A 17668-nucleotide genomic window follows, 5' to 3' on the forward strand; every position below is an offset into this window, starting at 1 on the left:
TTATGCGGCACCGTAACATCGTGCTGTCTCATGACCCTGGATTAATACTGTGGCTGTTTTTTGTTGTTATAGAGGGAAGATGTTATTAAACTGATCAAGGAGGTCTGTGGTATGTAAAAGCACCCATGATTACTTTGTTTTGATGCTACATAAAAGCAAAATACTGGAAATTGTATATATCATCATCATCATCTGTGGTCTATACAGTATACTGCTGGATGAAGGCTTCCCCATGCTAATGGCATCCTTCAAGGTTCTGTGATGCCATGATTAATCTCTCTCCTGAACATGAGCTGATCTTACCAATCCAAATCTGCGATGGAAGTCCTCTTGGGCACGTTCTGTCTTTGAGCTGGCATGCTGTTTTCATCCCGTATGTTAGCCATCATGCCTCCTAGCGTTGTACCATGGCCAAGCCGACTTAACTTCACAGTCAACATTTCTCTTATTTGCATTTCTTCTCGGATCCAAGTGTTTATCTTTTAGTTGATCAGTTTCATTCCTAACATGCATCTCTCCACGCTTCTTTGCTTTTCAACAATTTTTCAATGACTGTCAGTGTCAATATTTCGGATTAATATGTCATTGCACATAAAATGCATGGATTGAAAACGTTCGTCTGTAAGCACATTGGCATGTTGCCAATCGGTATCAAATTACATTTTCCAAAAGTGCTCCAACCTGCTTTAGTTCACCACTATGTAACCATTTTGATCCCAATCATCACCGTTTAATGGTTGCTCACAAATGATATAAAAATACATTTTAAAGCGTGAATATTTTTTTTCCCGAGTGCCTTGTCGAGGGCCAAGGCGCGCCGGTCATCCCTCTTCCGCTGTGCACCAGGGTGCGGCAGGAAGTGCAAAGAGAGGCCCATGGAGCTGGTCTTCGTGATCGACAGTTCCGAAAGCGTGGGCCCCGACAACTTCGAGATCATCAAAGAGTTCGTCAACGCGCTCGTCGATAAACTCACGGTCGGCCGCAACGCCACGCGCGTGGGCATGGTGCTCTACAGCCTGGAGGTGCGGCTCGAGTTCAGCCTCACCCGCCACGTCACCCACCACGACCTGCGGCAGGCCGTCCACCGCATGCCGTACCTGGGCGAGGGCACGCACACGGGCACCGCCATCCGCAAGGCGGTGCAGGAGGGCTTCCAGGGCTCGCGGCCCGGCGTCCAGAAGTTCGCCATCGTCATCACGGACGGGCAGACGGACAAGCGCGAGGCCGTCAAGCTGGACATGGCCGTGCGGGAGGCGCACGCCGCCAACATCGAGATGTTCGCCATCGGCATCGTCAACATGACGGACCCCACGCAGGCAGACTTCATCCGCGAGCTCAACCTCATCGCCACGGACCCCGACGACGAGCACGTCTACCTCATCGATGACTTCAACACGTTGTCCGGTGAGCGTCTGATCCGGTGGTGTGGGCCTCTCGGCGCTTCTGCCCCCTCCCCCCCTTGTAAGACCGCAGCGTTATCTGGCTCTGTTGGTTGCAGCTCGCCGAATCGTTTTTCTGTACATCGGGTATGAATTTGGCCAGGTGGTGCTAAGGTTTTGAGCGCTTGACTCAAGGTCAGACGGTTGCAAGTTCGTAGGACGAAGGTTGAGTCGGCACATTATCCCTCCGGTGGTGATAAAATGAGTGAAGTCAACGTGGTTGTTCGATAGATATGCTACTCCTCCCTGGCATAACAATGTGAAATACCGCATTCTCTTCTGGCTCGATTAGCAATGATGCGGGACACCACTCCAAACACCTTTAAGCACGAGGGCACTGGCTTTTGACTTAGCTATTTACACGAAAGTGCATTAAATAAAGAAAATGCATATCCCGCAAGGAAAGAAAACGCAACCTTGCAGTTCGCAGGGCTTTAAAGTCAATATTTTCCATTGGCAAAGCGTGCAACACAGCGGCGTGTGATCATATTTGCGTGCGTTTGACAAAGGGCAGCAAACTAGTCTGACTTTTATGCTAAAGGCACAAAATGAGTCCTGGTCTGTTTTGTTGCACACCTTCTCAATGACCTGCGAGCGAGAAGCTTGAGCATCACTCTTTTGCAGCGAATACTTTTCCCCTTTAATTGTACTTTTAAATCGCTCTGAATTTATTAAATTCGCTGGTGCATTAATTTTCAGCAATTACATTTCTGCATGTGTCTGCTTGCTTCTTGCCTTACCCTCATTATATACTGCCATTAATCATTCACGTAAATTTTTAATATTTTTACATGTACACTGAGCTTTTATGTGTTTTTTATGCCATTAAATTTACAGAATTATATTATTTATAATGAAGTTTTTTTGGGTTAGATTGCATAAGTATAAATGTGTTGAGAATAGGTTTTTCCCCTTTATTCTGGCAACAAAACAGGTGTTAAGATGTTAAAACACCAAACTGAAACCTTTTACAAGGAATCATGTCTGCATTAACCACAATACTTGTGGTCAGAATGAAAACAAAAAACATACTCTGACAGTATATGCATTGTCTTTGAAACTGATTGGTCCACACCAGAGACAGCTTTCTTTGGAGCCTCGTCTCAAATGGTGTTAGACCAGAGGATGCCAAAGGGCGCCTTTTTGTATTCTGACCACAAGTATTGTGGTGAATGCAGACATGATTCCTTGTTAAAGGTTTCAGTTTGGTGTTTTAACACCTTAACAGCTGTTTTGTTGCCAGAAAAAAGGAGAAAACCTAATCTCATATTTTGGTACTGGCAAAGGAGGTCCCATGATATAAATGTGTGGTTAACCCGCCACCATCCGACACAGTCAACCAGTAAGGGTTTGTCACGTAAACAAAACGTGCAAATGTTTCACTACTCCAGGCCCACCGGTGTATTGGAGGGTAAATCCACAACATTTACAATTTGGGTACTGTGACGTTTCGCGAGCAATTACATGCAGCATCATCGGGCGATTTTGCCACTGACATTATATGTATAAGATATCAGTTGAAGTGCCCGTGTGCATGTGAGTAGCTGGCCCTTGAGTCGGTGTGGAACATGTGGAGGCTGCTGTAAGCTACTTCGGAGTGTTTTTTTCCAACTTAACAATGGTAAAAATTCGTATTTTGCAAGCGCATCTCAAGGTGCCATAGAAAATCACGAGGAAAAAGGAGGTATAGAAAGTATGCTACCAATATATACTGAATGCAAGCCATAATGTGATTATTGTGATACAGTTGTGTGCGTAATGTAATTTATTAATCTCTATTATTGAATTCTCATTGTTTAATCAACAGCGCAAAGTAGAGCAAACAAAGCAGATTTATTTTCCGCAAAGCTCGCTGGAATGTGGCGTGAGTTGAGGGGCACGTATGTTGATTCTTGGCAGTGCTGGAGTCCAAGTTGGTGAGCCAGTTCTGTGAAGATGAGGGATTGGTCTTTGCCAGCACGGCCCTCAACACCATCCTCAACGGTGGCATTCCAGCAAACGTGCCGGTACGGGGATAAGGAATACATTTCAAACTATCCGAAGATATCATATATCATCGTTATGAATGTCAGTAGATGACACTCGGGAAAATGGGCTGTTGAAGTATTGAGATAAAAAACTTGGTTTCGTGCCATTCCCTCATATGCAGTCGTGGATGACACACATACTTGGATATTCATTAAGGCGAATCGCGAAATGTTTGAATAAGGACACTCCTGAAAATGCATCTTCAGACCTCGTTGTGCATTTCTCTGGTGAATAGAGACAATATTATTATTGTCACGCAAAAAAAATGTGATCAGAAAATAGTGAGCGGACTTTGCTATGGTAATAAAAAACATGAATTGATGATCCAATATGACCAATCCTATATTACATGGTCGTGTTGCTATTAGTGGTCTGATCTGTATTAAAACCTGGCCAATTGTTCAAAGGCTTAACCAAACTCGGAGTTCCAAAAACCAGCGTGAAAAGGACTCTTTGTAAATATCCAAATCCTTTTTTTCGCCCCGACAACTATCCGCCCGCTTTCCACGGATCATTTCGGCAATGGACTACTCCTGAAGACAAACCCGCGTCGCAAGGCGTCACGCAATCCCATGCACGTGCGTTCATCTCACCCCCCTTCCACCACCTCCCCTCGGTCTCTCCCTCCGAAGCAACCGCCGCGTCGCGGGCAGCCGGCCGTTCGCGTCCAGCCGCCGCAGCAGCCGCAGCGGCCGCCGCAGCAGCCGCAGCCGGAGCCGGAGGAGGCGGAGGAGGAGGAGGAGCAGGAGAAGGTGCGGGAGAAGGACGAGGGCGACTACGACTACGGGGAGGAGGACTACAAGGAGGGCGCGGTGCACGGGCGCCCGGGCGGCGGGCGGCAGCCCTCGCCGGGCCCCCGCATCCTCGAAGGCGCCGGCGTCCCCTCGAGGGAGAATAACATCATCGTCGTCGTGCCGGGCCCATCCTCCTCGTCATCGTCCTCATCGCCCGGCTCCTCCACCGTCTTGTCGAGCAAGGAGAACGAGCTCCTGCTGGGTCAGTAGCCGCGTCACGTTTCTGGAACACGCGCCACACACCCTTATCCCTTCTCGTCGTGAGCTGGGTTTAGTCGCCTGAGCGAACGCCAACGCCATTCGGAGGAAGGGGAGAGGGCGATGGGGGCAGGAGGCGTGCGTGACACGTCGGATTTGTGAATGAAAAATGAATGCAGGTGGTGAACGTTGCACGTAAGAATGTCCATCATTTGCTCAGGGCCACCCCCCAAGAAGGGGCACCACCTCACGCGCAGTAGGTCATGCCAGCGCAGCGAAAACCAAAATGCTCCTCTTTAGAAAATAGTTCATTTCATAACCTTTGTCAATTTCTAACCAGACGAAGGCATCCCCACGCAGTGTAGGGGTGGTCACGTGGGTTATCTCACTCGACCACACCACGCTGATTGGTGCAAGTTGAAAGTGACAAGGGCAGAACAACAGTGCCTTGTTCCGCGCTGCGCTCGGCTGCCCCAAGTGCCCACAACAGCTGTTTTGTGCATGGTGGCCACTCATTCAAGCACTATCCAGGCTCAAGCCCGCTGAATCTCTGTGCTCTGACAGGATCAGACACATTCCAGGTGATTTTGGCAAGAGTCACTGAATACATAGACTGTGTATACATATAAAATGAAACACACATACACAATACGTTTTAAGTCGAGATTGAAAACGAATTTCTCGAGAACTGCTTTTTGCTTTTAATTTGTTGTCCTTCCCTTCCGCACCTCCGATTAGCACGATTGGTGACGTACGGCGCGAAATTAGTTCAACATACTGTGCAAACATACAAGTACAAGCATACACATTGCACAACCGAGCCGTAACCTGCCTGTCGCGTCTGTGATGTGCACGCGGCGGTCTCGCCGACAGACGGCCGCTGCGGAGAGCCTCTGGACCAAGGCTCGTGCCGCAACTACATCATCAAGTGGTACTACGACCGGCAAGCCAATGCCTGCGCGCAGTTCTGGTACGGAGGATGCGACGGGAACAGGAACCGCTTCGACTCGGAGAACCTCTGCAAGAAGACCTGCGTCTTCCTGAGAACAGGTGTGAGAGCGTGAGGGCCCATTGCGGCGTCATCATCGTCATCATCATCGTCGTTATGGTCATCGTCGTCATCTTTATCATTATCGTTGTCATCGTCGTCTTTATCGTCGTCGTTATCGTCGTCGTCATCATTGTCGTCTTTATCGTCGTCATTGTCGTCATCGTCGTCATCGTTATCATCGTTTTCGTCTTCATTGTCGTCGTCGTCTTCATTGTCATCATCATCATCGTCATTGTCGTTATCAACATCTTCTTCATCGTCGTCGTCGTCGTCGTTATCATCGTCGTCGTCTTCATCGTCGTCATCATCGTCGTTGTCACCACGTCCACTGTTTGCACCGGGGCAACGAGCACCGCCGAGATGGGCAATGTCCGTCGCTGGTTTTTGGTGCTTGGATACGAGTGGTCGTGACCGATTTAAATGACGTGTTTCTTCCCGAGGCCAATCTTTGTGGACATTGGCTTTTTTTAAAAGAGTTAATTAAAAAACAACGATTGCAAAGAATGATCATGGCCAAAAGTGTTAGGTTAACTTTTAAAATAAAAGTGTTTATTCATTCACCTTCACCCAAGAAGACTGCACAATGCATAGACTAGACTCATTGAACATACAACCCATTGATTATTTAACAAATGTGGGTAATTCTTACTCCAGATTAAAATGCATACAGCTTCTCTGAGCCTGTAGCATTCTTAAGAATCTCAATATTTAATGAAAGTGCCAGAGGCACAGCGAATAATCAATATGGAAAGGACAGAAGCACATAAAATAAATCTCAATAGCAAATTAGAGAAAACCAAACCTACACGATTTTCAGACACACAGCAACCATTTTTCACGTGCAGAAATCAGGCGGTTGATTTGGGCACACTTTGTGAACCCAGAGTCTATTAAGGATGCCGCACCTGATTCCTCTGCACCTTTATAATGGGATAAAACACCTTATCTCCTGTGCTAATAACGAATGTTCTTCCGTGCTAACAATAGGCGGTTCACTCGCACGCTTACAGAGTTGCTAATTCTGCTCTCTCTCCCGCTGCCCTGTGCCCTGACCCCATAACACAGAGGCCATCGAGGGCTGAATCAACTTTCTGAAGAAGAAAAAGAAAGCTGGAGCTGATGAAACTGTTTCAACTTGGCCGAGAGGAATGCTGCTGTGAGATGACATCTCGGCCACTGTAACTCACCGTGTCGATGGTGCTAAAGGTTATTTAAAATATGATGCTGTGCACAGGCAATTAGATATCCCGCTGTACTAAAGAGAGATCGCATTGCCAGTTGTACATCTCCGGCTGTCATTGGTTTGGTTAGTCATTAACACTGGAGGCTTTAGAATTGTACTCAGGGGTGTTCTATTATTGAAATGGGTTCTCACGTATAATCAGGATATATTTCTCGTGCTGTTCGTATCATTTGCCGAACTCTACACAGGCCGCTTGTCGTCACTGGCTGGTTGTAAGATAATGTTGCAAGGCATCCGACTGCGATCGATATATACCTGCCGCGCTTAACAAAACGTCGCCTTTATTGGCGACGTTGCTATTATGTAAATAATAAAGTGCCACGTCTGATTTCTTGGAGCCTTGTCATTGCTCCTTCACGCGGCATGCACGGTTAATTATAATCCGGACAGAGCGTACAGATACTGGACACCAGACCCGCTGTTGCCTTGCAGGCGTGGGATACGCACTCTGCGGGTGAGAATCAATTGGTGAAACCATCGATGTGTTGTAGATAATCAGATAAGTGGGACCACTGTTCGCAAGAAATGCTCCGGAAAAATGGCTTGTTACTGTGCTGCTTTTCATCAGTAGCGTTCGCAGGTGATGACAGTATTGTGCATTGCTTTCAGATGTCCTTAAATCCTCTTCATATTGGCACAGCGATATGTTTGCTCTATGGCTACACATACAAGAATGCTGCATGCCACTATTTTAATCAAATGTGTTTTTGGTGTTATATACACGAGTATTAAACTTTCTAAGATTGAGAGATGAGTTCCTTGCCAGTGAGAGGTTGTGCTGAAGGGTGAGGTGATTGAGCGGTTGTATCGCGGTTAGCGCTACGCTGCGCTACGCTGCGCTATGAACCCGACGACCCGAATTCGATTCCCGCTCACGGCCACCAACACCAGTGACCATTATCTGAACCGGTCCTGGGCCTCCCCTAGGTCGACTCAGCCTCAAATGAGTGCCTAGTGCGGTGTGTTAAAACATCGCCGCTGGGAAGACAAAGGCGGCTGGGCGTGGTGTTGGCCACCCACCCTCGAGTGTGCCGTGCCAAGCTTCATAGGTGCTCGCTAACAGCACTTGCCCCAACAGTCTGTTAAGGCTATACGGGGGATCTTTGCCTTAAATGATTAAAATGCTACTCCCCTTACCGTTTGGTGCTTTACTTGAGAGCAAGCAGTATTTCAGCTGCTTGTGATCAGTCACATGTAACAGTTATTGGTCTCATGCCTTGTTATAAATGAACCAATTATAATACAACACTGATGTTGGAATTACTTTTGTTTTATTACAGCATCATAACTTGTAAAAATAAAAGGTAACATTTTTAATTATTGTGATGCTTGAATATTCTTCTAAGGCTCTATTTTCTTTCTCTTTTTTAATGATCACTTTTTGGTTTGCATTAACTGTGATAGACCACACTATCGTTGCATCACAGGATTCACTTGATGAAAATAAGCAATAACAATGAGCTGTACTCAAGATGTGAATGTGCTAGTTGACCTCTCGTCACATCTTAACCCCAGATTTCATGTCAGTATGTGCCTTACTGTCTGCTGATGTACGACCTACAAAGATGTTTTTTTACCTCCAAATGAAAATAAGCTTATCCATAAAAAAACTAGGACATATCAAACGAATAAGAATATCTCACAGTACCGGAAGAGGGGAAGAACTGGATGCAAATGCATTATCCTCGGTGGTATATTTTCATGCAAGTGACAAAAATCGGGACTTTTACGTTAGCTGGGCGAAGACTAACAGATTTCCTGGGACAATTCCAGCAAAACGAGGTTATCTAGGGAAATTCTAGATTTGAAGCTTTCGTGACTGCAAGGATTCATATTCTTAGGTTTTTTCGGTAAAGTCACGTAGGTAAAACATTAAAATTAATGAAAGTAAAATCTAATAAAAATCACGACTTGTGTTGCCTCCGAAACGTCGTGATTTTATTTAACTTTCATTAATTTTAATGTTTTACCTACGTGACTTTACCGAAAAAACTAAGAATATCTAGGGAAAACCACGACAGGTGGTGAGCCTATTCATCAGCCGGCACTGCTGACAATCCTTAGTTCAAAATTGCACAGAGCTGCACTTCATGCGGCCAACATTTCTCGAGTTTTACGAGTCGATGTCACCGGTGACTGCATCTTTGAGATCCAAAGTGTACACTGTACAGGGGATGAGTGACGTGTGGTGAACCCTTGTGTAGAGGGCACGAGAGAGCTCTATGTAGCGTCAGGAAGAGAAGCCTATTGCAACGGGTTCTAGAAAGTAGTTTGAGGCATCAACTTCCAAAGGAATTTCTCTGAATCTGAGTTTCAGAAATATTCATGACCAATGCATTTGCGCTCTTGGGATATCATTTTGATTAGATCGAAATATATAATCACTGATGGATTATTCATTGGTCAGAATTCAGAGGGTCCAAGTTGTGAGTTTTTGCATCTTGAAAAAACGTGTTTGGCCAATTCTGACATCAGGCAGTCGCATAAAAAACTGAGTTAAAGGTATTGGCTATTAATCGATGTTTGCTTAAATATAAATAGGCATTATAATTTTTTTTAAATTATAATATTAACAGGGCTTACAGACAATTTAACCGAATATAATATTACATCCTGTAACAAGTATTATAGTGCAATGCAATTGTATGTCAATGGGTGTATTTTTATGAAATAGTTTTTTTACATACAGGTGTGCTACTACGGGCAGCGTGATTTTCCTTAACATAAAAAAATAGGACATCATGATATGAACCATGATGTAGTAATTCTTGTGCCCGCAAATTCACATCATTTTCCGGTACGTTTTGCTGTAAGAAAGATACCGCACTATAATCAGAATCAATGGTACATAGACACATACAGATTCCAATGTAACAGCCTTAACAGACTGTTGGGGCAAGTGCTGTTAGCGAGCACCTATGAAGGCCGGCACAGCACACGAGGGGGGTGGGTGGCCAACACCACGCCCGGCCGCCTTTGTCTCCTTAGTGGCGATGTTTACACCACACCAGGTACTTACTTGAGGTTGAGTCGACCTAGGGGAGGCCCAGGACCGGTTCAGAAAATGGTCACCGGTGTTGGCCGTGAGCAGGAATCGAACTGGTGTAGCCGGGTTCGCAGCGCAGCGTGCTAACCGCTGCACTACCGCTCCCCACACACACGAGCTGCTAGAGAGCACCTATTAAGGTCACCACTACATACCCGTGCACTCGTGTAGGGTGTGGCGAGCAGCCAATCTCAGCCGCTTTCCCCTCTCCGAGGATGATTGTGACACTCCTGGCAAGGTATACTTTTTTTTAGTCCACCACAGCAGATGCCCGAGCCAGGCTTAAGATTACACTTGCCGATGACATTGTTTCATTTTCACGATTTGAAACTCTGGTTGTTGGAATTGTAATGTGGCATGCAAGCCATTCATACACCCAACGCTGCCCTTACACATGAGAGCGGGTAAAAACGTGCGTTTTAAATTGTTGATGTAACACTCAAGTCCGGCTTGATCATGCATGAACAGTCCATCCCACTTGCATGTCCACTTAATGAGGAATTCGCTTGAGGTTGATGTTAATACAGATAGGAACAATGTTCCACACTACCCACCAGGGATTATTTGTCTGTCTGTCTGACTGTCTGTCGTGCATAAATAAATATATAATACAAACAGCTCTTTGATTGGTGGAGACCTACTGCCGGGTACGAGGAGGTGCCTAAGGGAGGGGGGGTCAGCGGAGGGGCCTGAGGGAGGGGGGGGGGGGTAAGGGGAGGGGCCTAAGCAAGGGGGAGGGGCCGATAGTTAAGAGGGCTGGCTACCTGGCTGGCTGCCTGGCTACCTCAAGTCAAGTTATCTTTTATACAGGTAGGAACAACAGGTTCCACACTGCCCACCAGGGATTATTTGTCTGTCTGTCGTGCATATTTGTCTGTCGTGCACGAATCCGCTGTCCAACCAAGTTCCTACCTGCCCACTCCGAAGGAACGTGTTTACGAGAACGGTACCGTGCGGCTTGACGAGTGGGCAGTATTTTTCCAGCGAGCTGGTTTACATGAAGCTCACAGTTACGTATCTTCACGCATTGTCAGTCACTGGAAAAGTGTGCTTGTACGCTTTAAGCACAAAAAAAAATCATCATTAGCACCATTGTGGAGAAAATAAGTAACAATACATAAGCGGATAATGACATCTTGAAATATCTGTCACTCCACGTAAAAATACATGTATTTTTAAATCTTTTATATTAAGTTCACTTGCTTGCTTGCTTGCGCGCTTACGAACGTGAAAATCTTTCTGTCGGTTTTTAACCCACTTCCCGTGATCCAATCGAGCTGACATTTTGCACACAGACTCGTTGTGCGTGACAATTTATTTTCGTGAAATTTTTTTTCCAAAATTTTCAACATTTTAGGAATTTTTTTTTTATATTTAATTACCAATTGCTTAATGGTGGCAGGCAATCATCTGACCCATAGGTGGCAGCCATCTCAAGCCAGAGGACGAGAGGACTCTAGCCGCCACGCATATAAAGGATTTATAGTGAAAAACTTTGTTTTTACGGGTTAATTTTTACACATCCACATCATCCACGAGTCCTGGGAGAGCATCATTTCTGCAACATTGTTTCAAAATAAGCAAACTCTGCCCCGGTTTGGACACACACAGTGTCTCATCAGCAGGACATATCTTGACGTAAGCCACACAATTTTATTAATCCGCAAAAAAATTACATGTGGATTACAGGGAACGCACAGCACAGGATTAGTGGCTAAATTAATATGCGATAAATGTGCGGATTATGAGGTTACAATTTTTAAAAAGAACAAAATGGCACACATATTCCATATGGGTCCACATCAAAGTATGTTTTTGTACGAAACGACTCACATCAGTCACCGATTAATTTAAACACAAATTGCTAAATCACTAAAAAAGGTCCGTATCCACGTTTTCACGAATAATCCATGAACTACAGGGAATCCCAATTATTGGAACACGTATTTTCAGATTTTTGCTGTGATTGCAAATGTTAAAACACAACAAAACCTCAAAACCGTACGACACTCGGCTCTACGTTGTACATTGCTTTGTATTTGCATGCATTCTCGTGACTTATTCAAGTTTCTATTGAGCCGGTTTACATTTCATGAAAACTCTTATTGGGCCCAAAATGTTTGGCATATTCATGCGGCATACATTTGTATGCCCCAATGTGTACATAATCACGTGTCGATCAGTCCCGTCTCACTTGTGGCCACAACCCCAGTATGTATCGATATCGCACATTTACCTTGTTAGTCTCAAGCAATGGGCTCCAAAAGAAAACTGAAATAAACGCTCCTCTGTCATAAGTATATTCAAGCGAGAAAAAACATTAACTACAATACATATAATTACAAGCATTAATACTTGTTACTGTGTTTTTTTATGTTTAGTTTGTTGTCATTCTGCCCCCGCACCTGGGATTAGAGCAGTTGGCTACGTACGGTGCGAAAGAAGTTCAACGTACATCCGTACACAGATATGGTGGTGAGTGCATGCCATGCCTATCTCTAAGTGAGCAGTGCAGACAAGCTGGGCCATAACAAAGAACAAGTTCACCGAAGCAGAAACTCGATAATTCCTCCCGTACAGTACTGTAGTTATTGCAAGGGTAAGTGCTGTTGTGTTTTTGGATACCAAATGAATGTCACTGAGCATACAGACATGTTTTTAAAAAAATATCATTTGCACTTTGAAACGTATCGTAAAAAAATACCTCTAAGCTTTGTATTTATATTTCAAAAACACTTGCTACTTTCATGTACTTTCAGACATCAGAACACGTCCAGGCAAATGCGGATTCAGCTGGAATGAAAGCAGTTGGTTCCCACCTGAGAATATTGCACAATAATTATAATTGTGCAGCCATGCTTTGTCAAAAAGATCATCTTTTCCGATTGAAGTTCAATTGAGGCCACTACGCCTGCGTTCATTCTAGATTTGAAGTTTTCGTGACTGCAAGGATCCATACTCTTTGGTTCTTTCGGTAAAGTCACGTAGGTTAAGAAATAAAAATAGAAATAAAAAAGTAAGAGAAATGCCGGGCTAAGGAGTTTACACTTATATAAACTCCTTAGCCCGGCATTTCTCCCACTTTAGTAAAAATTGCTACCTGTGATTTCCACACCTGATGACGATTGCTTGTGTTGCAATCGAAACGTCGTGATTTAATTTACTTTTATTTTTTTATTTCTATTTTTATTTTTAATTGTTTTACCTACGTGACTCTACCCAAAGAACCAAACAGTATACGCCTGCGTTGTCCCAGAGCTGATTTAAAGTTTCATCAAAAGGGAAGGAACAGGTTTGTTGCTGGCCATAAACAACCCAACTCCCGTTGAATTTGTGAAATCGCACATCGGAAGGGACATGTTCAGAAGGAGAAAAATAATTCCACTCTCGTATTTTTAGTACCGTATTTGAAAATCGTTCTTAAAGAATTTGGCAAACGCGTTGGGTTCTGTGCATATGATTACAACTTGGCAATTTCCTGAATGTTAAATAGACGCATTTGTTATTTTAAAAAAACACACACACAATGGTTTATATTGTATATACTAATTATATGACCAACAAAGAGCTCGGCGTATTGACGAGTTAACAATAGAATGCACACGTGGTGTTTCTTTTTGGAACTATGGTTGTCCTGTGTTTCAAATTCTTTGGCTCTTTCGGTAAAGTCACGTAGATAGGTTCAAAGAAAATAACAAAAAACTACGACGTTTCGATCGCAACACAAGCGGTCGTCATCAGGGGATGAACCTATCTACGTGACTTTACCGAAAGACCCAAAGATTATGAATACCCGCAGTCACGAAAGCTTTAAGTCAAGATCTGTTTTTCAAAGTTGAGTCCTGCACACAACTTCCTTTCACTCAAAGGACGCTATCTGTGCTGTGCCAAGTATAAAAGCAGACGCTTTTGTAGTGAGAATGTCATGTTTTATACCAACGTTCAATAACTGGCACCGAAATATTATATAAATTTCATTACCGCAGTGGGCAGGATAAAATGATTCCAGGTTAAAATCCCCATGTTTTCCGTAAATAAAAAAAAATATGAATACAAATATCCATGTAGCAAGTACTGTACTGCATATAGAACACTTTATAACAATGGTAAAATGATTAACCAATTAAACAGTGGCATCATTCTGTTCTGTAATTGCATCCGTGTTTAATTAGCTTTATGGAGCAGTTGAAACTGTACCTTTGCTGTGCGGGTATTTATTGCTAATAACCGCCAGCATTACAGTTTACTGCTCAAGCCCCGGGCCTCCCAATACCTCTCTCTCTCTCTGTGAGACCCAAGAATCAGATTTCAGCGTTTAAAGAGCTGCCCAGTTTGTCAGCTATATGGACGACTGTCTTATTGATGTATGGTTGCCCCCCCCCCCCTTTCTCTCACGGTTGATAAAGGTCACAACGTTGTTTCGCCAGAATTGCTTTGAGCTGCGTTCTTTTACCGTGGCTTTGCACTGTTATCCTCTCCCATACAATTTGTCAAGCGGTCATATTGGTGTTTTTTTTAATGATTTAATTGCTGCCGTCTGCATGTGAAACATCGATAATTGCCAGCAAGTAACTTAATTTCTTGAACCGTTTGCTAACAATTAATGCAACCACGTAATTAAAAGGTTGGGCATATTAGTGCAAAAAATGTGTACCAGCTGCACACGTGGAGGTAGGTTGTGGCGTTGTGAGGGAGTAGAGAGACCGTGGCTTGGAGTGGTGCGAATGGTGGGAAGCATTTGTGGAGTCTTGGTATTTGTGCTTGAAAGTGAACCTCAAACCACCATTCATTAATGTACTTTACTAAAAAAGAGACATCTTCTTGGTTCTTTCGGTAAAGTCACGTCGAAGGGAAATAATAAAATAATAAAAAGAAAACATAATAAAATAACATTATTATTTTAATAAAACATAATAAAATAAAAATTCTTTATTTTAATTTTATTATGTTTTATTTGTATTATTTTATTATTTCCATTCTACGTGACTTTACCGAAAGAACCAAGAAGATGAATCTCTGCAGTCACGAAAGCTTTAAATCGAAATTTTAAAAAAGACAATGAGCATGTTTGTGGAGAATGCAACAACCTAGATAATCTGACAATGAAAGTGTATTTGAAATGTCGGATACAATACGTCTCCTTTGTATATCTATATTAAACAAATATTTACATAACCTATCGGGGGGGGGAGGTCACGACCTTCTGGGAGTGCACAATTTCATCAGTATTGCTTCAGGACAAGCATGCTTGAACAGGTCTCGACGTACGGTGTCTCATCGGCAGAGTTGTTGATCAGGTCTGAAGCAGTTGTACCAATAAGGCTTCGATGTTGTGATCTGTTTGGGTGTGCGCTTGTAGCTGACCTGAAATACGATATATCCCCATCGCTCTTCCACTCCAAATGGCGAGGCGCGCAGGGGCGAAATCCAGGGTCTCTTTAATGATTGCTCCGACTTCAAGTGCACAACGTAAAGAGTCTTGGTTTACCAACCCTGCCACGTGACACCTGCCACCTGCATTACTTTGAATAAGGCGGCGTTTTCCACTTGTTTAGCTACAGAATAATTATAATAGACAGTAACGTGAACTGCAAGGGAATGAAAACCATGATAAACTTTGACTCGTGAAAATTGACTGTAAACCATAACGTCGCCCTAATATAAGCATTGTTCATTACAACGACGTTAACCTAATCCGTTTAATCAACACACCTGCAGTTCGTATTAAATTAAATGCAGCGGCATGGTCCATTCTGCAGTCCTATGTCCCTCATTATTTATTTACGCGTCAGTCTGACACTCACCTTACAGCAACGATTCTCATCAGTAGGTGTCTCTATCGAGTTACTCCTGGGAATGTTGACCAAGGCCTCGCAAAGTTTCAATTCCTCCCCCCACCCCACACAACACATACTAACGTGCAAAACAACGTATGCACCGGATACACGAGATGCATTTAGAACGTATCGTGGGCAAAATCCTCAAAGAAAAAATACTTTAAGCACGACCACGTGGAAGGTGCATCGCCGTAGGAGATCCACAAGTTACACACGTTGCTGCAAGCAGCTTTCAGTGTTTTGATCGTGGATTACGAGTGGAAATTAAACATTAACATGCAATAGGAAGCACAAGTGTGTGCTTGATATGGATTTTCCGAACATCTGTTTTAATTGCCTGTTCGTGTCGGGAGCTTTAAGAACATCTCTGATGACAATGAAACGTGTAAATGAACTCTCATTTTACACCATTGTTTTACTCACTTTTGACAGTGAAAAGTTTTGCCACGGTTAACAGAACTTTGAGATGGACTGCAATTAAAGATTGTTTCCACAACACGTCATCCTAGAGGTTGTTTATAATTTAAAGAACAAAGCAGCACCATTACCGCATGTGGTTTTACTCTACATCAGTTCCATTTGCAATGGTTTTCATTTTAAAATAGCCATAGATTGTTGAAACGTATATGACTACAACTCGGTCTGTAAGGTCCATACGTGCGTGTCTTTCCACCCATCTGTTGTGTTTATACAACAAGAATCGCTTTCACATTGTGGCTGGGTTGTGGAGAGGCTTTGGGGGTGGAGAAGAGAGGGGCATGGGCACGAGAGGGCTGCAAGGGTGGAGGTGACAGGAGGGTGTTGGTTTTTGGTAGTATGGGAAGCTGAGTGGAGGGCCTTGTAGGAAGCCACCGTTGGGGAGGGGTGAGGATGTGACGTAAAAAAAAACGCACCATCTAAGTTTGCGCATTTCAAACAGATGTTACAGCTCTTATTAAAAGAGCATGAGAAACGTGAAGTTAAAGACAGCGAGAGAGCAAGAGACGGGGAAGGGAGTGGGGGGGAAATTGCCAGTAGATATTTTAGCTGGAAACCACAAAAGGGTTTGACACAAAGTGATGTTGTGAACGAGTCGCCCCATGGGAGGGCTCTCGCCCAGCAATCCGATCTCTAGGCAGCAGCGCTGGCCCTGAATTCAAATGAACAGGTGCACCCAGAGGCACCGGCTAAGGGAGGGATGATGGGATTTACATGTTATGCCAACAGCAAGAGCCAGGAGAAGTAATTTATAATTCACATTTTGCACATAAGTCATCTCTGTGCAAACAGCGCGCGGTGCCCCGCTGCGGTGTTTGTGTCCTCAGGTTGCGAGTTGGCGTCGATCGCTTGGAGGTTCCCGGTTCGTGTCGCGTCCGCGGGATGCTATAGTTCCCGAGAGCACAACACTTGGAATGTATCCCATTTACTGTACGTCCCAGCGTGTCTGTGACCCTGTTCCATACCTCATTGTTCCACAGGGGACCGGGGGAGCCCTGCCCTACCCCTAATAGGGGTAAGATAACCGCTGCCGATAACAAAGCCCTCCCTTGAGAACACACTTAAATAGATAAGCCACTTTCAGAAAATGTATTCATACCGGTGCAAATATGCAGCGGAGAACATCCCAACATTCAGTTTTAGCTATATCCGCTGCTGGATCAGGAATGCCTGAATTTGGTGCCTCTTTCTTGCGTCATAAAATTTTATTTTGAAAACTCATTTAGTACCGGGAATTAGATCAACCAGGATGGTTTAAAGCTCTGCCTCTAGTTGCATGTCCTAGAACACAAATACATTGATTCACTATACGTGTTGAATCTGTTCAAATAGAAAAAAAAAACTGCATGTGAATCGACACTTTCTTTCAACACGCCGTGATCAAAACCTTTGCTAAACCATCCGGTAACCTTTTTACAAACACATTTGAGCCTATATCTTCGTATTGTCCCCTGTTTTTGTGCTTTTACCACGTACAGCTCATCGTATATTTTCACACGCGTTGTAATGTTATTTTATTTTCCACCGACCTTGTGTTTTTCATTCCAAGAGCACG

General features: G+C 44.0%; 1 protein-coding gene across 3 annotated transcripts in view; it reads left to right on the plus strand.

The window, feature by feature from the left end:
- The window catches only part of LOC144939931 (uncharacterized), a 55537-nt gene extending 47536 nt beyond the window's left edge, over positions 1-8001 (plus strand). For 2 of the 3 annotated variants that reach the window (XM_078866740.1, XM_078866741.1), the window contains exons 31-36: positions 73-109; positions 847-1404; positions 3339-3445; positions 4100-4463; positions 5333-5509; positions 6576-8001. In XM_078866740.1, the coding sequence (XP_078722866.1) occupies positions 73-109; positions 847-1404; positions 3339-3445; positions 4100-4463; positions 5333-5509; positions 6576-6592 (1260 nt within the window). In that variant the 3' untranslated portion in view covers positions 6593-8001. The remainder of the gene's footprint in view (positions 1-72; positions 110-846; positions 1405-3338; positions 3446-4099; positions 4464-5332; positions 5510-6575) is intronic. The other variant, XR_013638761.1, reaches the window with a different exon arrangement.
- Positions 8002-17668: the final 9667 nt, after the last annotated feature.

This window comes from Lampetra fluviatilis, chromosome 2, assembly GCF_964198595.1.
Source record: "Lampetra fluviatilis chromosome 2, kcLamFluv1.1, whole genome shotgun sequence".
NCBI classification, from domain to species: Eukaryota; Metazoa; Chordata; class Hyperoartia; order Petromyzontiformes; family Petromyzontidae; genus Lampetra; species Lampetra fluviatilis.